This window comes from Manis javanica, chromosome 14 (assembly GCF_040802235.1).
Source record: "Manis javanica isolate MJ-LG chromosome 14, MJ_LKY, whole genome shotgun sequence".
In the NCBI taxonomy this organism is placed as follows: Eukaryota; Metazoa; Chordata; class Mammalia; order Pholidota; family Manidae; genus Manis; species Manis javanica.
The window spans coordinates 74,916,911-74,942,334 of record NC_133169.1 but is presented as its reverse complement, the minus strand read 5'-3'; the positions used below and the strand labels follow the sequence as shown (position 1 = coordinate 74,942,334).

Sequence of the window (25,424 nt, the reverse complement as noted above, 5' to 3'; positions counted from 1 at the left end):
ATTTGACTTTCAATATTTCTCTGACTGGATCTAAGTTTTGAAGAAAAAATATTGTAAATTTATTAAAATGCTACAGAGTGAAGTTTAGGATTCAGATTAGTCCATCTTGCATCCCACTGAAGGGACCCTGGTTGTTATCCCGTCAGCAGAAGCCGGGTCCCAACCCCTGCCCCACTGTCTGACCCTGGAGGACCCAGTGAGGACTTAGAAAGTCATCCAGCATCGTACCTAGAAATACTAACTGACAACCTGCTCATTGCTAGTGTTGTCCTTATTTAAGCTAAGACTTTGAGCGATCTAGTGGCATACTAATAATGGTTCTTGAAGTAGTGGAAACATATGGGGATTAAAAAATAGAAGGCAGGCAGGCGTTAGATTCCCTGGTGCTCAGCTCTCCCAGACCTTGGAGTCCTGGCAGTGTTGTGTGCAAATAATAACTCTGTGTGGTCATGAAATCTGAAAGCAGAACTTTGAATGCTCTGTGTTATCTTCCTGTAGGAGTATGCTGTTTGGGATTACACTTTTTACAGAGGTTTTTAAGAACCTGATGAGTGCCTGGATGAAAGGCACATACATGATGAGACAAAGACTGCTTAAGAATTGGGTACAGCCCAGAACACAGCCAGCTGAAGGATGAAATAATGTTCTTCAGTTATACAGAGGGCAAAAGTCAAGAGTTCCCCACTGAAGATACATGAAAATATGAACCCTTATTACAGCAAGAAGTATTTAGTGAGATTTAAGCTTTAACCATCTGTAGGGATTTTTAGACAGGAAAAGATAAAAATTCAGGCTTTGGCTTTTCATACTTTGGAACCCATCTATCCAGGATGGTTGAAAAAGAATACTGTCTTGGTACACAGGAGTGCTGGGGACCGTGGAATTTCAAAGCACATTTCTAGATTGTTTTTTGTTTTTGGGGGGATGAGTTATTTTGTAATTACAATGCAGTAGTAGATTGCTGCGTATTACAGATTCCCCATGTAAAGTATTTTCTTGAAAGGCCCCTAGGAAACATCTCATTAGTGCATGCTCATGCAGTCTCAGAAACCGTATTTGTTTAGTAAATCAGAAAATGACAAAAACACGCATACCCACTTTGATTTATAACTTACAGTCCCTCTGGCTTTCCTTCTCTAGAGGGTTTCACCCCTCTCCACTCTGTCCTCCACACATGCAACCGTGGTCACGTCAGGCTGCTCCAGATCCCTTACGTGCTCCTCTTTGCCCTGGGGACAGGGGCCAACTTGCCTGGCATGGCATGGGAGCCCCCTCCTGGTCAGGCCCGCCCCTCCACCACCCCACTGCCACAGGCGTACTGGAGCTAAGGTCTACTTCTCGAATGCCCCATGCTTGCTCATGTCCTGCTCTCTGCCAGGCCTGCCAGTCCAGCGAACACTGGTCACCCACTGAAATCCTGGAGGTGCTCCAGAGCTCCGCTGGACTCACCTCCCCCAGGACCTTGTGCATACCTCTTCTTCTCTTACCACATTTCCACAAAGCTGCCATTGTCACTATCATTGTTATTGTTTGCCTTCACAATGAACTGTGAGTCGACTGGAAACAGGACTCTACATTACTTATTGAGCATTTACTGCTTGAGATAAAGGATTCCATACGTTTAAACTGAATGGACAGACGTGGGAAGAAAGAAGGGAGAAAGATGAAAGGAGGAGGGACTAAAGTAGGGAAGAGAGGAGAAGGGACTTCACAAGTGATTCTGACCTTGGGAAGATTTTAAAACCCTAGGGTGTCTTCAGTTATTACAGGGTGCCTCATGAAATACTTCAGTATTTATCCTATTTTTCATAATATTTAAGTAAGTGTGTATACTTACTAGTTTTAGGAAGGGGAGATGTGAAGTGAGTCTTACCAAATTAAATAAGTAGTGCTAGGATTCCAAAACTTAATTCTGTGAGCAGTAAGCAGCCTTCCATGCTGGCCCCACAGATACAAATGCCAGAACATCAAGGCCTATGAAGCCGTTATACACGTATGTGCGTATATACGTGTGTGTACTGCATACTTTAAAATTCATCCGGCCACCTTGTTTTAAATAAGCTTTCTAATCCTCTCCCTAATTCTTGCTTTCTTGGTAATACTTTAATAATTGCATTATGAAATTAAAGAGGGCAGAAAATTCTAATCATTTATGAAACAATTTCCATACCCTTTCAACATTTGCAAAATCAAGACTACATGGTTCCCTCTGGCCTGGATGACATTATCCTGCTGCAGAAGTCCCGTGTCTGGCCCTGAAAGCTCCTGCCGCGCAATGGCCCACTACCTCTAAGCCTGATCGGCCAGCTGGTGTCTGCAGTTTATTTGATCAAAATCAAGGAATGACCATAGTTAAAAAACAAATATGGCTCAAACACTATACCCAGATGAATGAGTAATTCATGCCTTCTCACCACTGATGAAAAAAAAAACCCCAAAATCCTTCAAGGAGAGTAAGGCAAGGATCTCATTATAGGTAGAGATTACCATCATTATTATTAGTTAGCACTTAATAGAGCACTTGTTTGCAAAGTGCTGTTGCTTTAGAAACTTGAACTGTTTAAGTCTTATGCAAATAAACAGGAAGTAAAAATTGAAGCATACAGTTGCTAATACACGTGTGGGTACCCCACACTTTCGTTCTCACCCCTGGGGTCCTCGGTGAGAGGGACCACATTGAAAGGAGCAGTATGTGGACAATGGGGATACTTTTACCTCCAAGTTTCATCAATATTAGAGATATAGAATGTTTACCAAAGATTTCATCTTTGGGTTAGTGACTGATAATTAACATCAGCAAATTCATGAAACATCTAAATCACCAGCTCAACCATTCTTCTTTATAAACAAAAGTGGTTACAGAGGCAGTAATGACATGAAGAGGTTTTTCTCTGGGTTTGCTGTAACTGGTCCTTTCTTTAAGGCCACTGATACAAATTTGATTCAAAGAAACATTCTCTATATATACCAGGATGGCTTATTTACAGTTTTTGAGATCTGAACTCTGAATTTCAACTGCCCGTAATAGGAGAGTTTGTTTGGTGCGTGTTTTCCAAGCTGCACGTACGACTGTTGCGCGAGTAATGCTCTGTGTGAAATGCCACATTACAGCATTCCTGGGTCTGCAGTGTGCGCCTACGACATGCTTGACATTGCCAACGTCTTTACTGGGAGATTCAAAGAGCAGAAGTCTCCAGATTCCACTTGGACACCAGTTCCTGATGAACGAGTGCCCAGGCCCAGGTATGTGCCAATATTCATATGGCTATTTTGCACTTCTTGAAACAGTGTGGCTGGCATGTCTGATAGCAAACATCTTGTGAACTGCACACCCGTGCCCTCCATGCTGGCCATCAGACACAAATGCCAGAACAAGAAGGCTTCATAGCCATTTGTCTTCATCCCCTTAACCAAAACCCAGAGTTACCTATAGTTATATTCTAAACAATGACTCTAGTCTTGTGCTTAACCTGTCTGTCTGTGATTTTATCCAGTGTAATCCTAGGATGATAGGAATCCTGTGGTCCAGGCAGCCCTGGTGGTGTATATTTGAGGAAACTGAGGCTCAGAGAGATCTAAGATACACTGTGCAAGTTCACAGAGCTGAACTGATTATTTCCACTGCTTCTCCTTGCTTCCCTGCCTTTTTAGAGAGACCCGTGTCTTTAAAACCTAGCTATTCATTCTCTCTGATTGGGACAGGATGACACTCTCCCCACCCCACGCCTGCCCTGTATGTGGTGGACACTGCACGCCTCCATGGCAGCATTTACTACCTGAGGTGTATAGCGACATCCCTGTCTTGCTATGTACGTCCAGCTTCCTCCACTTAGTGAAGCCCACTTTCCAACTCCATCCTCCAATCTCCCACACAAAATACCTAGCCCAGTTCATTTAATTGAACTAAGGTAATTCAAACCACTATACCCAGAGGAGAAACTCCTGAAGTCCATCCATCTTCATCACCTGAATTATCAGGCCTGTGCACACTCTGTTATTTGAGAGGAGCAGACTAGGTACGAAAAGCACACCTTAGCAACCTCAGACAGACATCTCTAAGTCATTGCTGGGACTGTTAGCCTCTTTCTAGATAAGCAGGAAGGAGAGTTAAGCCCACAGAATCAGGTTGCAGGGAGTACTTCTGTAATACGCTCTCCTGGGCATATAAAGATGGTGTCACTCAGCCATCACCAAGTGACACATACTTTAAGCAGCTTTCTGCCAGCCTCAGTGTGTTCGCCCCCATTCTGGCACGTGCTTGCCTCATGCCCTGTGTAGACATCGAGGTGCTTTTGTGGGCTGGCTGGGTCAGTGCCGTGACATGCACGGGCGTGCGGCTGGGTCACACCAGTGTTTATCAGGGTCCAGTTTCCTCTCCTGCACCAGGGGGCAGACCAGGAGTCAGGACAGGGTTGGCATCAGTGTTTCCCCGATCTGACATTGTTGAAATGTCCCTTGACTCCTGAAACCACAGAATTTCTTATAGATATAACTGTTCACTGACATTGTTCAGTAATAAAGAAATGGCCCTTCAGGAAAGAATCTTCAGTGTAACTGACTTTTCTGTACCTGCCTAAATCACACAAAACCAACGATATAAAAACAAAACCCAAATGTTCTCTGACCTCCAGTTAATGTGAGGTGGTTCCCCTGAGTCTTGCTGGTATGCATGCTGGCGGGTGGCTTTCTGATGATCTCTGTTTCTACAGTTGTGGCCAAAGCAGCTCCTTCTGTAGAGCAAGTGCCTCAAGAGCTTCTAGGAGGGTTTTAGGCTGCACAGAGCAGCCCCTGAGACCTGCACAGACCTCATATCCCTCATTTATTTCCAGCCCCATCCTTGTTTATGGGCTTGTTTGTGTTTCTGGGGGGGCGCCAATCTGCCCCCAGTCAAGGTGGAACTGCCCTGGCTGAGGATCCTCTAGGGAAGGAGGCGGCAGCCTGGAGGAAACCTAAGGGTGTTTTATTGGTGACTTCCCCTTTGTTCAGCCTCCTCTTCTCAGCCTACTGTACATTCTCCCTCATGCCAGATGCTTAGAGAAGCAGGTCATTCAAGGAATTTGCCTTAAGGCATGAAAGAAGCTCCCTCCCTTTGTTTCTTTTTAGGCCAGGTTGCTGTGCTGGCTCATCCTCCTTAGAAAAGTATGCAACCTCCAATGAGTTTCCTGACGATACCCTGAACTTCATCAAAACACACCCGCTCATGGATGAGGCTGTGCCTTCCATCATCAATAGGCCGTGGTTCCTGAGGACGATGGTCAGGTGGGTGTCAAGCAAACAGTGCCCTAAATGGGTTTCCTCTCCTCATCTCATGCTCGTAGAACCTATCAGTGGATCATGCTTTGAAATCCTGAGCATTGATTCAGCTATGAAATGCCAGCCAGCTGGGTGGAAGCCACCAAACCCCTATAACCACATTCCCAGTGAGAAAAGTTATCAGTATCAGGCTAAGTGGACACATACCAGCAATTAGAGGAAACGAAGATATCTCCTTCTGGGTGAGCCCATTAATCCAGTCTGTGCAAAAAGCAGAAGAGCAGTGCAGGAGATTCTGCCAGTGGGTGTGGACACCTGTTTGATTGGCTGTGGCAGCAAAAGGGACTACAGGGTCCATCTGAGCCTTATCTTGGGGTTGTTGGTGTGTCGTTTTGTCTCATGGATCATGGACAAACAACACGCTTGCCCGAGTATATCAGCACGAAGTATTCATACTTTAGCATTTGTTATCTGAAGTGGTGGCCAACAGAAAGGGGAGAGGTGATGAGAAATCTGTAATAGCATTAAGTACCCCTCCTTATGTTTATTTAGAGCTTACTCCCAAACACTTCAGCAGGCTTTCTCAAGTACCATCCAGTTGTGGGGCAGTCATCAAGCAAAAGGTTCGTTAACTTTACCACCATTTTTTAAACAGTGACTTTATGTAAAGGTAAAGTGCTATAATGACTCTTGGAATATAAGATGGAAACCATGGTGTGTAACTGTAAGAGTCCATGTTTTGTGGTTCCTGCCATGTGCTTATGATAAATAGGCGTCCGTGGAGTGCTGAACCAAGGGATTTCAGAGGAAGAGGGTGCCGGTGCCCAACAGGATTTATTTTATCCTAGGCATGCAATAGGACTGATGCCCTTTACCCTTGGCTTTAAATGGAGATGTCTGGTTTGCACATCCTCATACTTATTAATAACTTAGTCAGCACTCCACCTCCCATTCTTCAGAGTTCTGAACCCCTCTAATACAATTGGAAAGCTCTCCCCTCTGACATTTTGTTGACAAGGCTTTGCACCTCATAGGAAGAGCATGGAAAAACGGTAGCCATTGCATTTCCTTTCAATGTTACATGACATGTTAAACGAGTTCACTTATGATTTCTTCCCTTCTTCATAGGAGACATCAGCCTTTCCTTGCTGCTCATGGAAGGGATCATTGCTGAGTGGGTTCATATGGTTATGGCTGTCTATTTACCATGTAACTTGGCCTCCACCCACATACCTCCTTCCGCCCCTTGGAGCCATAGCAGGGCCCCACATATGGAAATAAAGGACCGCAACAGCTTGAGAGTGTTATTTACATGCATTTATTTTTCTTGAGATCATTACTAGAAAGCTATGCCACATGGTTTGAAGTGGAAAAGGGGACATTTCGGTGCTAAAACAACAAAGAGAGAAAACGTGATCCTGTCATTTCAGATACCGCCTGACCAAAATCGCAGTGGACACCGCTGCTGGACCGTATCAGAATCACACAGTGGTTTTCCTGGGATCAGAGAAGGGAATCATCTTGAAGTTCTTGGCCAGGATAGGAAACAGTGGTTTCCTAAATGACAGCCTTTTCCTGGAGGAGATGAGCGTTTACAACCCTGAAAAGTACGTAGAATATTTAGTTCTTTCTTGGTAATTATTTGTTATATTATGGTGATCTCTTTCACTTGAAGAAAGTCACGGCAGGTTTGGGTTCTGTGCATTTTAAGTGATTTTTAATATTATTTGTAGAAATCTTTTAATACATAAAAAGTTTATTTTCTCCTTGCTGGTAAAATGTTAATATAGATACATATATGTGCATGTTTGTGTGTGTGCACACCCACATAAGGACTGGTTTCCTGTCAATCAGATCAGATTAAGAGAGCACCTTGTAGGCTGGGACATTGGGTATGAAGGTGGAGGCAAGAAAAAGAGAACTGACCCAAGAGAAACTATTAATGATGTTTTTTATCCTGCCTTGTCAAATCAGGTGCAGCTATGATGGCGTGGAAGACAAGAGGATTATGGGCATGCAGCTGGACAAAGTGAGCAGCTCTCTGTATGTTGCATTCTCCACCTGTGTAATAAAAGTTCCCCTTGGACGGTGTGAACGACATGGAAAGTGTAAAAAGTATGTATTTTGCCTCACTGACCATTAGCAAGTCCACAGTGCTTAGCAAGAGTCTCAGGTAGCTTATGGTCATCCTCTTCTGCAGAACCTGCATTGCCTCCAGAGACCCGTACTGTGGGTGGGTAAAGGAAGGAGGTTCCTGTGCCCATCTGTCACCCAGCAGCAGGTAAGGACGCCGAGGTGCGGGAGAGTGTAAACTGGCCTTTGGCCGCCATGCATTCTGGATGTATGATTAACTGTGCTCACACACGCCACTGCCGCTCAGCCTTCTGTGCTCAAACCTCCTCAGTGGGACTGCCAGCTGTTCTCCTTCCTCTTCCCATTTCATAAAACATCCCAACATTACATGTGGCAAATTTCCAGTGGATTAATCATCTGTCCTCAGACTGATTGAAAACACAGAACAAAGAAACACAGAGGACGTCTAAGTATTCCCTGGAGCGAGGGACAAGAAGTTGCATGCCTTGATCCTTGTAGTTCAAGAACAGCAGAGATAAAGGAACAATAGGGTACCAATTAGATTAGTGATGTGGTGTGTCCAGCCATAGCAAAACTGGCTCCTCTAATTGACCATACAGGGCTGAGAAGGAATCGCAGAGCATTTGTTAAACAATGCACTCGTACTACAAGCATGGTGTATGCATCCAATAAACCTTTCTCCTGCGCTGAAGCACAGATGATCCTATTACTGGTTAGGTAGTCAATCAATTCTTGGCTGTTCTCCAGGAGATGAGCTCAGTCAGGCCAGTCTACCATGCCTGTGATTTTGGTGCTTAAAATTGTTACCCTGGCTTTAAAAAAAATGTTTAGATGGTACTAGTTAAATGGTTTCTTTTATGTTTTTATTGGCGGTGGATCTGAAATCCAAAATAACAGTTGAAAAAATATCCCGTGTATGTCCTTGATGGGTTATAGCAATTCAAGGAAGGTGCCGTATGGCAGCACAGTGCTGTCTCGGCCGTTCTTTCCACTTGCCCAGGCCCAAGGTGGGGACAAATTCATCCTCCCCTCACTCCTCTCCCATTTTAGAACAGCTCGACAGAGGGTATCTCTGACGATGCAGAATTTGAGGCAAAGCTAACAGCTAATGATAACTGGCAAGTCTGACCTGGAAATGTGGCTTATGCAAAGGGTTGACTCACTATATAGTGATATCGACATACTTGCATGTTAAGTTTAAGATTTGTATCTTTCCGCGGGAACCCCTGAAGGCAAGGACAAAGGATCCCAAAGCACAGTGAGGGAAAGCTAAGAAATGACCTCTCTCCTTCCTGTATTCAAGGGGTGATTAAAAGTAATAAGGCTGATTTTTAAAAATCATTTCTAAGTCAACGTGAGAACTCCCGAATTGCTCCCGTAAGGATCCACATACATATTTTATTGCTCAAACTATGTGCAACTCTCCTTGAAAAGTGGCCTTCAGGGCCTAATAAATATCGGCTTTTATTACCACTAGAAATCTTTATCCTTTGAGGGTGAATTTGATTCTTAACACAGCAAAAAATGTTGGAAAACAAACATGGTAGATTATTAGATCAAGGTGTGACTTTCAAAACAGTTGTCCTATATGGCTCATAAATAAACTCCGAAGGCAATGGCGAAATAGGAGCTTCACTTACGTGGGAAGAAGTGCAAAGCCCCCTCCCGAAAGGACAGCATTCCTCTGGATGATCCCCATGTGCTTATTTTAAAAATCAAAATAGATATTGTAAGCTTGGTCTTGTAAATGTTATATAGCTTGTACAGCCCAATGGTGACCCTGTCAAATGAAAGAAAGGTGAGCCTGTCAAAGGGCCTGGGGGTAATCGCGAGGGCTCGGCATGGGACTGGGAGTGAGCCACGGAGCCAAAGCGCACCGCTGTGGCCGAGCCCCTCACAGGCCCACACACCCACTGGCCATTTGTACCTTTGAACACTTTGTCATGCAAGTTATTTCTAAGCAAAGCAAGAGATAAAGGTCTAGGAAGGCAACTATTGAGGTGACAGAAATAATGGACAATAAAAGACTTTTTTTTATTTACAGACTATTATCTCACTTCTGTAAGGAGTATGTGTCAACATTTAAACTTTTTAGATGTTTAAGAAATGCTCAGAGAATCAGAGTAAAGAAGGACATAAATAATCCACAAACTCACTCCCTGAACAATTTCTGAATTAAGTATAGTGAACCATACCTTCTCTTTGGAGATTCACATAGCTCCTTTTTGTAAACGTCAGAGATAAATTTTCAAGCTGGTAATCTACTACTTTTTTTGCACCTTCCACTCAATTTACCAAACTCTGTTAGTTTCTCTGATGAAACTTAAAATTCATTCTCAAATAATAACTCCCAGTATTGAATCTGTTCTTTTCTTCTCTTTCTCCCCTCCCTTTTTTTAAAGACTGACTTTCGAGCAGGACATAGAGCGTGGCAATACAGATGGCCTGGGAGACTGTCACAGTAAGTAGATGCTTTTTCTCTGTGTTGATCTTTGAGTGAAGATGCTTTTATCAGATGGCCTAGAAACATAACCCCATGTGTGGAACAGAGTGCAACTGGCACTAAAACATACCTGAATAAGAGAAATCATCTAAATATCAAATAAAGAGAATAGTGTTTTGAAAGCCAGTGTTGGCGATGTTGCTATAAATGCTAGCACTGGTTTTATTAGCATGCTGGTGTGAAACATATTCACTCCAGAGGATGTTACTGCTAACAGTAATAAGTTATATCAGCATTTCCATTTTTAAAAACCAGTCTTGCTGTTTTAAAAATGTGTTATTACATGGTAATTTGTTGCAAAATAATAAAAAGATTAGTCACTATACTTTAGTTTTTTAATTGAATGGGGCTATTTTATTCTTCCTAGATATACTAACAGAAGTAATTCTTTTAGTTAGATTTATGTCTCTTGACATTTGCAGTAGAAAAAAGTTTCAGAAAGAACCTGCTAGGTATAAGGTGACTCGTAATAATCTTTTTATAGAAATTAACATACAATGAGTTCATTTCAAAAGTTATTAAATGGTAATATTTTTATTTAGAACTTTATATAAAGGCTCTTGGTCAAAATTCTTACCAGTTGTCATGTGATCTGACTAACATTCTCCTGAAAATGCTTCATTAATGCTAATTCAGCAAATTAGTTTTCCATACTGTTGGAAAACGTTTAGTTTGGAGTGTTTTAAATATTGTATGTGATGAATTTCACAAAGCTTACACTCAGAAAGTACCAAACAAACAGTTCTTAAGGAATGAAACTATATTACTCCTGAGACTTGATTCTGTAATGAAAATCATGAATAGAACCCTAAATCTTTGAGCACGAGTACTGAAATTTCAGACTCAAAGGTGCTATTCAACTTCTTCTACCTTACCTTTTTTAGAGATCAGATATAATCCCATTAAGAGGAATCCAGGCAGCCTCCTCTCCAAATTCTTTGCCATATATATATTTTTTTTGCTTGCAAATATTATATGTCAGCAAACACTTCCTATTATCTTCACACACACAATTTATGAGTTAAGAAATTAGCATAGGAGACTGTGCCACCACCCAAAGATCTGTGTTACTTGTGTACAGTGGAATAATTTGATGTGCAATTGGTGATCTTAGTCAAACTGCTGCCCGATGGCTCCATTTTCACGGAAACAGGTTTTGCTTTGTGTGTGTCTATGTGGTGAGTGAACATAATTAACTGCTTTAGCGAATACTGTTTTCATATTTTTATGATCTGGTGGTATGGGCACCTGTCGAAAAATAAGGGTGTCCATTTGGATTGCATAGGGAAATACATGGGAAATGCGAAAATGCTTGTTACGGTCTCTGTAGTGTCCACTACACCAGCAGGCTCACGCCACACCTGCGTTCTCAGGCAGAGGGATCTGAGGAGGCCTCTGTGTCTATCACAGGGGGTCCCGCAGGTTCCAAGTCAGTGATATGCTCCCTGATCTCAGTGGCCAAGCCTCTGTGTGTGCGGTTGTCCCTCACCTTGAGCTCCACTCCTGCTGAAGTGCTCGGGGGTGGGGCCCCCACTCAGGGCAGGAGGTAGGCAGACTCCGCTGCCTTTCCTAGCAGCTTCTCTGCCCCCTGTGCTGCTGCTGGAGCCTGACCTCGCTCCCACAGGCACACCTGCTCACACAGGGGTATCCAGAGGACTTAGGTAATTGGTACACAGCGACTCTACAGGATTTAAGGGGAAATGAGGAAATGCTGAAGAGCCAGTGTCAGAGGCTGACAGCAGGCTGAGCGAACCAGTGATCTTACCTAGACGCACAACACCTCCCCCCCCAGAGCACACACACCCCACACGTATGTATGCTGCCTTTACGTGTGTGTGATATATTTATTAGGATATTTAATTTCCTAACCAAAACCCCTGCTGAGTTCAGCACACTGTGGTAGTGGACAGTTCCCCACAGCATGGTTGACAGGATGAAATGGGAATGTAAAGAAAGGTATGTTTGTAAGTGCAGCCCAGACGTCACTTATTTACCCACACACAAGTCCCTCAGTATAGAGTCGGGCATGCATTCTCAGAATCACACATGATCACAGCTACCATTCCTTCTACTTGTTTTTTTCTCTGCGGCAACCATGGCAGAGACTTTGAGAAAGCTCACTTGGGGAGGAATTATGGGGGCGTGAACTTGGAGCAGATATAAAGCGTCTTATATTACAAGCAGGAATTAAAAAGCACTGACTTGGTTCAGGGTATCATGTTCAGCACGTTCTGTATTAGCTCATTCCCACTGATGATGTAAGTCCCACCAAGCAGTGTTAAACATGAAGTAACCTTCCCCCTCTTTTGTCTTTCAGATTCCTTCGTGGCGCTGAATGGTAAGGAAGATATTACTCATAATTTAATACTGATGGAAGCCTATTTGGGAAATCTTGTTTCACTAATCCTCTTGAGTATTTTCAAACCTTAGCTTTCTTTCATTAATTTTTTACCCTCGTCATTTTTTTTATAGACATTTCAACTCCTCCTCCAGATCATGAAATGTCTTACAACACAGTATATGGTCAGTTGATGGATTTCTCTCTCTTTTTTTTTCTAATTCTTTAGGTCATTCATCCTTAATAGTTGATAGTTTTCATTCCTAATTATCATGGGCCAGATTCTTGTTACTTCAGGGCCCCAATTCACTAAAACTATTTCTGGATTTCATGATCCTTCAACTATCATTCTCCCTGTGAAAAGCATTTGACATGTGAGACTGAGTCCTACATTTTTACTCCACATCACATAAAATATGGCAATCTTAGGGAATTTGGTGAATATACTTAATGAGTTGTTGAGAGAGAAGAAACTGCTTTTGGATTTAAGTATATCCAAGATAAAAGAACATTGCTTATAATTAACAGACCACAACTCCCTAATTGATAAGAAGTACCATTCCCCAAAATGCTGACTTTCAGGACAATACCCTCTGCAGGCGGAAATCTATGCAGGGTGCACACGCAAAGTTCTTACTAGGCAAAACATTCCCATATAGCATGAAACTAGTCATCAAAATTTAAGTTCACAAAGAGTGTGAATATTTAGACATATTTTCCATGAGATTTTTTCAGAATGTACACAAGGAAGAGTGACGTGGTGGAAATGATGTGCAAACAGGATTTATCCCATTGTTCCTGCTCTGAAATACACAGGCATTATATTAAACAAAGTCATTAAGTCCACAAACAGAATATTCTGAGCTCTTCAGAAGAAAACCTGAAATGCAGTTGCAGTCTTCCATTTCTATTTCTCAATGTTTCCCCAAATGTTTATTAAGGTAAACTATTCAGGTGTTCTTAAAATATAAAAAACATTTGTGTGGTGATACATTTAAGCTTCTGCATTGTAACTACCTACAAGTTTCTCTCATATGTGGACATCTTACAGTTTTTGTGTTTAAGTTATGTAGCAGTAACAGTTCTAGTAGTAGTCTTTATGTAGGGGCAGGTAATAATGGAAGGGAGAAAAATTAAAAAATGGGGGGAAAAAGGCAAGGCAGATTTAGGATTCAAAGAAATAGTTTAAGATGGCTACAAATGTGTTTAATGGCTCTGTGTAAACACTTGCTCCCTGTGTCTAATTAGCATAAATAAAAAGCCTCTTTGAAAGTCCTAAAAATTCTCGTAGAAACCAGAGCCATGCAGATATGGCAAACGATGCCTGGCTTTTCCTGATTGCTCCCCTTGTGAAGTGAGGCAGTGGGCCCACAGACTCCATCCACCTTTATCCCATTCTCTCATCTGTGAGTAAAGCCAGAATACTAAACACCAACAACTGGAAGAAAAATCTCTCAGGAGGCAAATATCGTCTGGCTTAGCAGCCCTTCAGAAAGAGAACTCACTTAGCATCTGCTCTTCTCCAATATCATGATTTGCAATCATTCCCTATAATTGAATAATCTTTATCAGATATTGAGAGATTCAGGTCTTGAATCTAATTGAACCAGCAACTTTCCCAGCATTCTTCAATAGTGCTGAAACCAATTTTAACTCCCATGTGACTTTCATGTAGATAAAATAATTAAACCACGGGATGCGTCTTATGAAGAAAAATCATGCTCCAATCCATGAATCTGTTTCCTTTACAAAAGGAAAGAAACTTATTGATTCCTCCACATTAACACTTCAAAGGACAATGCCCATTCGCGCTCAGTTCTTGATAAGTTTTGGCAATGAAACTAAAGAAGAGTTGGAATTTTCCTTTCAACTAGCAGTCCTGTCCATTACAGGTTTAAACTGATCTCGTGTGAAGTGGTTAGATGATTAAGTGACCAACAAAATGAAGGCTGGCCCGGAGAGTACTCACAAAAACACAGACTTTCTCTTCACAAACTATTGTAGGACATTATTTCAGAGTTAATAAAACCTAGAATAATTAATTCATTGAGCCTTTATTTGTTGAGTGTCTACTATGTGCCAGGCACTGGAACAGGCTTTGTATTTGTGCCACTAAAGGAAAGACCAAATTGCTACCTTATGTAGTCTAGGAAGCCAACCCCAAAGTCCAAAGGGCACCACTGTTTCTAGCTGTGTCCTTTCATGTACCCATAGAAAGTTCAGTGGCTGAGTGCAGGCTCCCAGAGTGAACCACAAAGCCAGAACTGAGAAAAAGATACCATTTCAATAAACCATGCAAACTCTCTACTTGGCAGAAGCTCTGCACAGCACCAGTTACATATGCAAGAACCCCTTTTTTAGTGAATTGGACTCTGATTCTTTTCTTTCTTCCTCTCTTGTATTGATTTAGTGTCTCTCTTTTGTGTCTAACTGGTTACAGTCATTGTTAATAGGTTAGAGTAATTTGAAGGGTCTCTAACCTGGAGTCACAAAGACTTGTAGATATAGAGAAACTATTTGTTGCATATTAAAGTTAACATCTAAAATCTGTTTCTGTATTATAAGGGTAATACACTGTAAGTTCCATCATTTAAAATATGACCTTTTTATTGGATAAACAGGACAAAAGTACAGATTCCAAATCTGCTGGCATGTAATACCGTGCCTACAAATGGTTGCCTGTATTTGTAGCATTATTTTGGTTATGAAGTCTCTTAGGGAATGCACAAAAATAATGCCTATAGAATCAGATTTTAAGAAAGAATATAAGTGATTTCAACATTTTTTAAGCTTGGAGAGGTTCTTTGATTCTAAAGACTGTTGCTTAATGGTGCCTTTTACATGGTGGTTCTAAAATTTCTGAGCATCAGGAACTATTTTCTCAGACTGCTTGATTCACCAAAGGCACATTGGGCCTATCCTCGAGCACAAGTTTGAAAGAATACAAACCTCTCGCTGCTCTATTTCCTTTTCTTCTGAGTACATCAGATGCATGGTTTCTCTAGATTTACATATAGAAGATGGAGATGTGGTGGGTATGAGACTAACACTTCAGCAATAGGAAGGAGCTGATTTCTCACATTTGAGTAAAACATTTTCCTACCTAACTACCATCTGGTCCACATTAATATCCTCTCATAGCCATAGCTTTCCATTACCAATGAGTTTCCCGTGTATTTGGAGCATATGGTCCAGGAAATCTTTCTACAGAGAATGTGTCCCTTAGGCATATATATCCCCTAGATTACAGTATTAAGAAATGTTCCCCCCAAACCATACTTATGGCATTACCACAAAATTGCCCCTGAAACACAATTTAAAGTGTTCAAAATGCATATTAATTCAGGTAAGAGAAATTCTTGCTACTTGAAGAAGAGTTTTTCTTTTTTTCTTCCCCCCTTTCTAACTTCCAACAAAGCTATTTCTGATGTTTGCTTCTGCTGGGTGCTGAATTCCCTCTCGGGCTAACCACATATTTCATTTGAGCAGTGTTGTTCAAGAGTAGAAAACAGAGGCTATATTTTAGACCTCAATTTAAGCAAAAAAAAAAAAAGAAGTAAAGGATTCTGTACTTCCGATTCCAGGTTAATCATCCTACCTCTGTCCTCGTATCAGTATCATGAGATAAGACATGAAACCCAGAAATGTGAAAACAAGAAGTCTAGATGCGAGCACTCTCCAGTTTTAAATGAACATGATTTTAGTAGCTGGATATGAACCAGACTATTTGCAACAAAGTGGATGTTTGAAGCTGTATGGGAGCCAAACGAGCTCTACACAGACAAGGGCCTCTCCAAGGCTACCAGCATTTAAGTGTGGTGCTTCCATAGAAATCATGATAGCACAGAGGAGCCCTTTGGCTTGCCTGCTTTTCCCTGCAATTATACATATACGTATCTTATACACACACGCATCCTGTGATTTGCAGTATTAAAGTCTCCTAGAAATCCACTTCCAGCAATAATTGTAAAAAAAGGAGAATGCAGTGCATTGACATCACAATTTTCCTTTCTGGTGGCCAGTATTTTACTTATCACATACATGGTGATCACAGCTGTAGGCTGGAGCCACCTGTGAATCTGTCCTACTTTCTACCAAAGGCACCGATTATACATTCACAGTAGTTGCCCTGCTGTCTTTGTAAAAACCGTTTAAGAGGTTGCTATAGGTAAGAGATTTAATAAGCCAAAGACTCTACTGGAAAATCACAGAGAGGTTATATTTTATTTCCACAAGAGAGAACAGGTAGTGGAGCTTCTTTAAATCATTGTGACAGCTTACATCAAAGCACCTGATACAATCTGCATTTATTCTCGTGGAATGATGGAGGGAGAGTTTAGGGATGCATCCACAGGAAATGTATAGAGTTTCTGCCATAGCTCCCAACCTAGCCATTCTAATTCTGATTTATCCTATGGCAGGCTACTCTGCATCTCAAAAAACTAGCCCTTTCTAATCTGACTCCTATCAGTCAGTGTGGCCTCAGAAACAACCCCTCACAAGTGTGAGTCATGAAACCATTAAACCAGCTTGCTGGAATAAGATACAAAAGGCACAGCTGTTACATGGGAGCAGGTGAGGCCTCCATATCTTTGGAAAGCAGTTACTTCACCCAGAAAGAGGAAGCCTGTGAAGTTGCAAACTAGACGCAGCCTCCGTAAGACAGGCTGCAGGAGAGAGGTCAAGGCAGCTGACGTGTTTGTGCTGGGGGAGAGGGCCATCCACTACCATAAGCCTGCCCCCAAGCTCACAAACGGTGTCCCTGGAGGGAACACCCGCCATTAGTGCTGCCATGGGAATATCAAAGGAGGACACCAGGATTTCTTGAGCACCTGCTATGTTTCACACATTGCTGGGTACTTTCACCATTAGGTCACTTAACCTTCCCAATGCTGGGAGGTAAGTGCATCATTTTGTGCACAGGAAAAACCAAGGCCCGGAGATTTTCAGTGTTGACTCACCCAGCAAGCAGCAGTTCAAGGAGTCTCCCCCTGATCCCTGCCCCCAGCCTTGTCGTTTCTAGGCCATCTCCTTTAGGTCTCACAGTCAGCTTGGGTGCCCCACCTCCTGGCATCTGAGCAAAGGGAATGTGGGTGTCTCCTGTGGTGTTTTCCCTAACTCTATTTGTGATGAAAACAGGGCACTCCAGTTCCCTCTTGCCCAGCACCACCACATCCGATGCAGCGGCTCAAGAGGGGTATGAGTCTAGGGGAGGAATGCTGGACTGGAAAGATCTGCTCGCAGCACCTGACAGCACAGACTCTTTGGGGGCGGTGTCTTCCCATAATCACCAAGACAAGAAGGGTAAGGCCTTGGACACACCTCTTCCTGGGCGGGGAGAGGGAGGGGAAAGTGGGGAGGTCTGTATGACTGCTTCAAGCCGCGTCAGAGCAGATTGAAGGAACCTCCAACACGCACTGATTGGAAGCTTCTCAGAAAAGACTGCCACCCAATCCTCTGCACTAGGCTGGGTCCTAAATTCCTCCGCAACCGATGAGAAACCACACAAAACAAATAACACATCCTCCGAGCGGGCTTCCTCTCCACCCAAAAGAGATGTGGCTTGGCCCAAAGCAGGCGCTGGTTCCTGAGATCCCCTTCCAGTCCTCGTAGCTCATTCTGTGATTTTTGGATCCTCTTTCCCACCATAATGGAATGGAATGCTGTGCGGGTTTTGGCAAGAGCATGTAATCCAAGTAAAGAGCCGTTTAATCAGTGAATGGAGGGATAGCACGGCAAAGTCCTTCCTGGCTGGTAGCGTCTCTCACCCAAGCGTGGTGCTGAATTTGAATAGAGCAGAGTCCTGAGACGCACTGCAGTTGGCTTTAGAGGACAACAGCTAAAACAAAAAATATGTTATTTAATCAAGCAGAATTGCTATGCATTTAAGACGGAAAGGAAGCTGCGCTAAATGAAAGGGACTCTACTGTGAACTGTCCTGAATTCTCCCTGGCTTTCTTTCCTTAACTAGAGACAGGAAATGTCATCTCTTTTCTCGCCATTTGCTGCTGCTGGTAACACATCCTACTTTAGTTGCAGCTGCAGCCAAAGAGGCCCTTGCTTGTCCAAAAAACAGTCTTGTAAATCAGAGACTGAAAAGCCCAGTTATGTTGCGAGCTGTTTCCCCCCATTCAGAATTGTTTACTTCTATATGTTTTCAAGAGTTTCATACAAACGGGGGTTTAGGTCTCAAGGGCAGACCAGCCACAGTGCCCCATGGAATAGTCTCAAACGTGTCCTCCCCAGGGTTTTCTGTCTACATACTCCTATCTTTACTTCTAGTGAATGTTTCCTAGGCAGATACATTTTCTTCCATGTTCGCATCTCATCTCCTGAGAGAGCCGTGCCCTCTGCTGCCCAATGTGCCAAGCACATATGAAGGGGTTCATCTTTTGATGTGTCCTTGAGCATGTTCTCTTTATCGATTTTATTATTCTCCTAAACTTATTAATATGCCTTGCCCCAAATCATTAAAAAAAAAAAAGTGGCTTTTGTTTCACCAGCCACTGGAAGTTGGAGGGATCCCTGCTCTTACCAAACCGAGAAAGCACCAGGCTGATCTGTCCTGGGCCAGAACCACTGCCACAGGCCACAGCCCGAGCATGTGCCATCATTTGTTTTGTGTGGCTCCAGTCCACAGATCTGTTAGTCTTGGCCGAGTTCTCAAGAAGAGACAACACAGGAAAACCACTATTTGCCCACTGCAACTTTCTGAAAAACCAAACAGTCTTTCCAGGAAAGCATTAAATACGTTAACCAAATATCTCGCTGTTGGTTACGACCATTTTCCGTTCACTTCATTGAGATGGGTGGCGTGAATTTTCTCCAGTCATTACCTTCCCCAAGGGATGGAGGTTATCAAAGAGTCCAATCAGCACTCTGACAGATCACTTTAAAATTCGGCATTGCTCATTCTCGTGGGTCTTATTCTGATCATTGACCAAGCTGGAAGCAGTCTACAAACTATCTAACAATGGTGGCAGAGGTGACCGCATGGGTGTTTGACATGATCACTGTTCCTGTGCTGTTAATTCCTTGCCTTGCCCTGTCAAATTTGAGTTAGTTTTCGACAACTGATTATGTATTTGATGGGGCAATGACAATGAGTTGTTATGCAGAAATATTTTTAAAAAGATGTAGCTCAATGTTCCTTTTACCATGATTTTTATGATTTTTCATTTCCATTTTGCTCCAGATTTGCTTTTCTGTTCAGTGTCCATGGTTTATTTTGAACTTCTGTTTTGTTTTGCCAAGCACTGTGAGGTATGACTCGGTGACAGTGTTACTCCGTTGCAAAAGTCTTGTTTCTTTTCTGACTCATGACGTCCCTCAACTTGACCCAGTCTGCAAGCCCCTTGCTTCTTGCGTTCCCTGCGTGGGGCTCTGATGACGTCACGCCCGCGTGTGCCGCATCTTGTGGGACGCAAGCATTTCGTGGGTTTTCTGAAGGCCTCTGGCTGGGGCTCTTTTCACCAGACAATCCCGTGATTGGCTTACAGGAATGTGACATTCGTGTGCCCCAGCTTTAGGAGCTAAATATACTCTGGAATTGTTTCTATAATACCACACATTTTCCCACTTAACAGAAAACATGTTGCACTGACCAGCTAGCTGAGGAGGAGTCGAGTGTCCTATGCCCTTCGTATTTTGAACACTAAAAAAAAAAAAAAAAAAGACCAATGAGCAAACAAGCCCACAGCTCTGCTCTGCAGATACGCTGAACCCCGCTTGTCCCGCCTCCTCCTCCAAACAGCCCCTCATTTCCAGAGTATGTTTGCTTGCCGTCTTCTTTCTTTTCCTTGCTGTGTCTTTCGTCTTGATTTGACCCTGTGCGTCTGCCACATTCTGTCAAAGCACCGTTCCTCACCTTGCCATCTAACCCCCTTCTGCTACCATTGTTCTCAGCCTCCCCCTTTCAAAGTAATAGACCCAAGCCCCCAGCCCCTCTGCTGAACGCTCCAAGGCTTTCCTTCTACACACTGTGTGCGGCATTCTGATGCCCTGTGTAGCTATAGTCACACTAACAAAGCGTGAGAAGAGGCCTGCACATCTTGCAGAAGCATTATCACAGAAAATGAAGTAATTTTCCCTCTCAGTAACTGGCCTTGCCCTTCATTACCCCGCTGGCCTTGTCTAATGTCTCTTGTCCTTGCTGGTTTTCTTTAAAATTGCCTGGTATCTTTCAAGCCCTAGATTCATTAGTAAAAACATCGCCAACTGCTCTGTTTTATCTCTGGGTCCCTAGATGTCTGGAGCCTCCAGAGCCAGCCCTTTAATCACCAAGTTGATAAATTAGATGCAGCCCTGGCTACTTCTTTCTTGGTTTTGCCACATTTAAAAATATATATTATTTATTCAACTTATAACTATTGAGGTGGTAATGAGTAGTTGCAAAGGAGCTCTAATTACATATGAATAAGAAGGAAAATCCAGTTTATTTTTAGATCTGGGTTGACTCCCCACAACCCGCCTTCCCACAGCAAAAGAAATAGAGGCTTTCTTTTTTAGGTTAAGCAATACTGCGAATTAATAGCCACTCTTGTGCCTCTTGTTTCTTACCAAAAGTAGTAATACTATAAAACCTGATTTCCAAGAAGACTGCAGGATATGTGAGGAAATTAGCCACCACATACAGATCTGCCAGGAGAGCTGCATAGCGTGAATATAAAACATGAACGCTGACCACTGCCGTTAGGACAGCAGAATAAATCAAAACGGAAGAAAAGCCCCTACTTCAGATTTTATTTTATTGAGTTCTTAGGATCTCTCAGAAAACAGATGAGATAGTCAATATATACAAAGATGTTGCCATTTGACTGGAAATGCCAGAATTGTAGTATGGTTATATATTTTGGGAAATCTTTAAAGTGAGATATTTTCACATTATTACATTTAGTCAAGAAGATACGCTCATTACAGACAAGGAAAAGATGTAGAAACAGTTTAAATTGTAGATCAAATAAATAATTTAAACTAACATGGGCAGTAAATGTTGAGTGTATCTTAATCAATGTATAAGCTATTTGTGTAAGCAATTTTTAGCTTGGGAAATAATACTCCAGGAGGATTCACAAGGCCTAGAAAGTGTGATGATAAGTATATTGTCCACACTTAATAACAATCCTGAATAGAATCTTATAAAGCAGCGTTTATCAACAATCCTCTCTAGAGCCAATTATTAATTCCTCAGATGCATTGTTGCCTACAGCAGCCTTGCCTCTGTGCGGGACAGGTTGCACCTCACAGGAAATGAGTTAAAGGGCTTGGGAACTTCATGGCCTTCAAAAATACTGAATCCTGTGGTGGAAAGTTACGCCCTTTTCATTTCTCTTTCTGTCTTCTTGAGTATGTCAAGGAAAAAGGCTCGGTGGCACTTTATCATTAACAAATCCCTAAACTGGCGACTCTCCCTTTTTGAGGAGACGAGAACAGGCTTTTCGGATTAGGGGCTCTGCCACACCCGTGGAGCTGGAGTGACATTGCTTTCTTTCAGCTAATTTCTGTTTGTATGGTTACCTTCTATCTATGAAAAGTGACACTTTTTTCCATTTATGACAATGATATAAAATTTCCACTTGAAATATATTTTAAAGGTAATTAAAGGAAACACTAAGTAAATACTAATGCAGGAAGTGTAGGGATATCAAATACTAAGTAAATAAAACAGTAGGTAAGATCTGGTATCTTACCTGGTATCACTAAAACTGTAATATTGATAGCTGAATGGCTGAAGCTTGGGGAACTCTGGCCTTGGGCGATAAAGAGAGTCCGGTGAGGATCACACTACCACTAAAATGTTGCTTCTGGCATTTGGAAGAATTGAGATTTAATAACCGCCACCCCTTCTGGCTGACTATGAGCGCTGCGATTACGTGACCTTATGCTCTTCTGATTTCTCTTCCAGCTACTGAGCTTCCGGATTAGGGACGAGAAGTTTGGTCAAGTAGGAATTTAGAGTAAAATGAATTCCGACTAAAAAGAAATTAGTCATTCTAGGCTTGTTAAGCATCTGGTGGGATTTTTCTGCTCACCAGCAATGAGCACCCACGTGTAGACTGTGGCTAGCTGATAGCCAAAGCACGGCTGGGGCAGAGTTAACTTCAGCGCCTCTGCTTCCATCTGCTTCTCCCACCTCTGTAAGGACCCCTATGCTCCAGCGTGTCCCCTGGCTGGGTAGTAACTGAGACTCGATCCTTCTTTCCTTTTCTGTCATTCAAACTTTACCTGTCCTGAGCCCCAAACTCAGAACCAGGCTTTCCTCATTAACAGGCTGAGAAATCTAAACTGAGGTGAGTAGAGTTGATAATAGAGCCTAGCCTCTGATTGCTCATAAGTTTTAATAATCTCCAGTGCTTAAAACCTAATGGATTGGAGGTTTTAAAGCCACCCAGTTCTCCCAGAGGGGAGCATGATGCTTGGCTCCTATCAAGTCATATGTAGGTGATGTTATGTATAGAGAAAACTATTGCTAATGACAGTAATAAAGGAAGAAAAATAAGCTTCTCTTCTTCGCCTGACTCCTAGACTTGAGCTGAGTTCTCTCTGCCATGTCCTCAGTAACATTACCATAACAAAAATGTTTTCTGAGGAATCTCAAGCACAATTTATTACTGGCTCCACAGCACAATATTGGCTGCCAATAAGGAGTTAGAGAGACTATACTGCACAGACTTAGTTCCTGTCCAGGAAATATCAAACCGCCAGACAGACAAAGCACTCACAGACATGCAAATGCACCCAGCGCCTTTACGACCACCAGTGTTTAGGAACAAGGCAACAACCCTGCACGGCAGACTTGAAAAAAAAGGCAGTTGACCACTGAAGACAGCCTGGCTGAATGCATCCAGGGCAGAGCCCTTGCAAACAGCTTCCGGCCCCTTTTCTCCGGCCCTTCCCTGCAGTACCAGTATTAAGGCAGTCGTCTATCGTTTGACAGGCAGGATGAGGGCAGTGAGGTACGTTTGGTACAGGATTCATATTTAAAGTTTTTGGGGAAATGCTGGCAGCCTCAGGCTCTCTTTGAACAGCCTGAGCTTTATTTCAAAAACACTAACCTATGGAAATCTACATCGTTTTCATTAGTAAATCCTGTAGTACCACAGCCTTTTCTAAATGTGATGGTAGAACGGGACAATCTCGGAGGAGAATTCCGAGGAAGGGGTTAGGCCCAAAGGGGAGGAGCGCTGGTGGGCGGAGCAAGGCGCTCCAGGCACGCCAGGTGGGGTCGTTCACAGTCAGGGCCAAGGGACACTACCAGATGGCTACTTGATTGTTATGGTTCCCGTAAATGAATTAGAGTTCACTGATTCCCATTTTTGAGAGTTAGAGGAAAGGTATCCTTCACAGTTCATAAGAAACTTGGTATCTGAATTGCTGCTGGTGCTGAGAATTGAAAACAAAAAATAATTCTTGAGGTTTAGCCCATTCGTATTTTTAAAATTTGTGTGCCTATACTTGCCCCATAAAGATTTAGTATCATTTGTATTGCTTTCTTTTAAAACTATTTTAATCTCCAAAGTTTAGAGTGACCCTAAAGAATATTTGTGGAAATCATTAGATGCACATTATTGGAGTGGAGAAGTGTAGGGTTGCCAGATAAAATACTGAATGACCAGTTACACTTGAATTCCAGATAAACCATGAATAATTTCTTTAGTATGTATGTCCTACATATTACATGGGACATATTTATACTAGAACATTACTACTTATCTGAAGTTAAAATTATCCAAGTGTTCTCTATATGTATTTGCTATCTGGCAATCCTATTAAAGAGATTGATGATAACATATTCAGTGAGTATATCAGATCTAATCTCTAGATTACATTTGCCCTTTAACTCTTAGAAAATCTAGAATAACCCATTCAAGAGGAATTAAAGTAAAAATTTCATTCTGTGAAAAATACTATCAGTATGTGTCATTTCAGAGAATTATACTGAAGTTATATGTGCTTGAAATGTGACAGAGTCAGTGAAAAGATTATCACTGAATGCAGGCTTTCAAATATCACTTTCAATTGAGAAAGGCCCAGAAATCAAACTGCTTCTAAACAAGGGCATGGTTAAAACCTGTGGTTCTCTCTAATTTTATTTAACCTCAGGTTTTTAATAACTTATGTTAGCCATATGTATTTATTTCCCTCTCTAATCATATGGTTCCTGTTCTGTTTTTTTCCATTTCTCATTTTCCTGGCTTTGAAGGAGATGAACTAGAATCCACAAAACACTAGAAAATAACGTTTAGTAATGGTGACAATAACCCTAGTCTCAAAGATAGGCAAAATGCAGCCTTCCTTCATGTATTCAACAGCCAGCAAGCATGTGCTGTATATAAGCTGCATGCTGGGTGTTGCAGAAGACACTGATCTGAATTCAACAGAAGCCCTGGTCTCCAGGAGCTTACAGTTTAGCAGGGGTCCACACAGGGTGACCTCTTGGCTAGCTGATGGGGCAAAGTGAAGTCTGAGAAGAAGAGGAGGAAAGGAAAGGGGCAGGCAGAGTGCTGCGACAGCACGACGGAGGGAGACACACTCATTCCAAGGTGTCAGCTAGGGTCTTGCAACATCTTGAAGAAAAAGAGGGGGAAGGAGGACATCCCAAGCTAAGGAAGTGGCATGAGCAGCACCCAGAGCTGTGAGGATCCAGAGTAAAATGGGAAAGAGGCTGGTGGGGTGCGGCAGCTGGCGATGAAAGTACCAAGTGGGCCAGCTGGGACTCCAGATTGCAGTGGTGGTTTGGGGCCTGTGAAGTCTTGCTGAGGGGTTTGGGCTTTAGCTCTAGGCAGCGGGGGAGCAGGAAGGTAGATGGGTGGGAGGAAATGGATAAAAGGAGGTGGGCCAGACAGAGATTAAGAGATCGACAGATGATAGATGAATTATAAATTGATTATTCAATCATATTTGTTTATTTACATTAATTTTCATATACACGATAAGCTCAGGAAGTGGAATTTTGCATCAATTTTGAATCTCAAGTGCCTCTTTCTGCACATCACTGGCATTTTCCTGATAGAAAGCTAAGTGCTGTATCCCAGGTACAGCCCCAAGTGTGCTGAACTCCAAAGCTGGGCTTCTCTGCCACTTGGGTTCAAACACTAGGGTGCATGGCACACTTTTTAATCCAGAAGAGCTTTTGAAATCAGGGAAACTGAGAAATAAATAATATAATCCGGGGTGCCAACATCTTACTGTATTAATATTTCTTTATCCAGAAAAAGAAATCTTTGTAATATCTGG

At 42.4% G+C, this 25,424-nt stretch overlaps 1 protein-coding gene across 3 annotated transcripts in view; it reads left to right on the top strand.

Annotated features, from left to right (window-relative positions):
* The window catches only part of SEMA6A (semaphorin 6A), a 121,034-nt gene that overhangs the window by 80,595 nt on the left and 15,015 nt on the right, over positions 1-25,424 (top strand). The window contains exons 11-19 of one of the 3 annotated variants that reach the window (XM_017642551.3): positions 3,112-3,243; positions 5,104-5,259; positions 6,684-6,860; positions 7,228-7,368; positions 7,454-7,534; positions 9,750-9,808; positions 12,168-12,188; positions 12,323-12,373; positions 17,328-17,492. In XM_017642551.3, the coding sequence (XP_017498040.1) occupies positions 3,112-3,243; positions 5,104-5,259; positions 6,684-6,860; positions 7,228-7,368; positions 7,454-7,534; positions 9,750-9,808; positions 12,168-12,188; positions 12,323-12,373; positions 17,328-17,492 (983 nt within the window). The remainder of the gene's footprint in view (positions 1-3,111; positions 3,244-5,103; positions 5,260-6,683; positions 6,861-7,227; positions 7,369-7,453; positions 7,535-9,749; positions 9,809-12,167; positions 12,189-12,322; positions 12,374-17,327; positions 17,493-25,424) is intronic. The other 2 variants (XM_017642552.3, XM_017642553.3) reach the window with 2 other exon arrangements.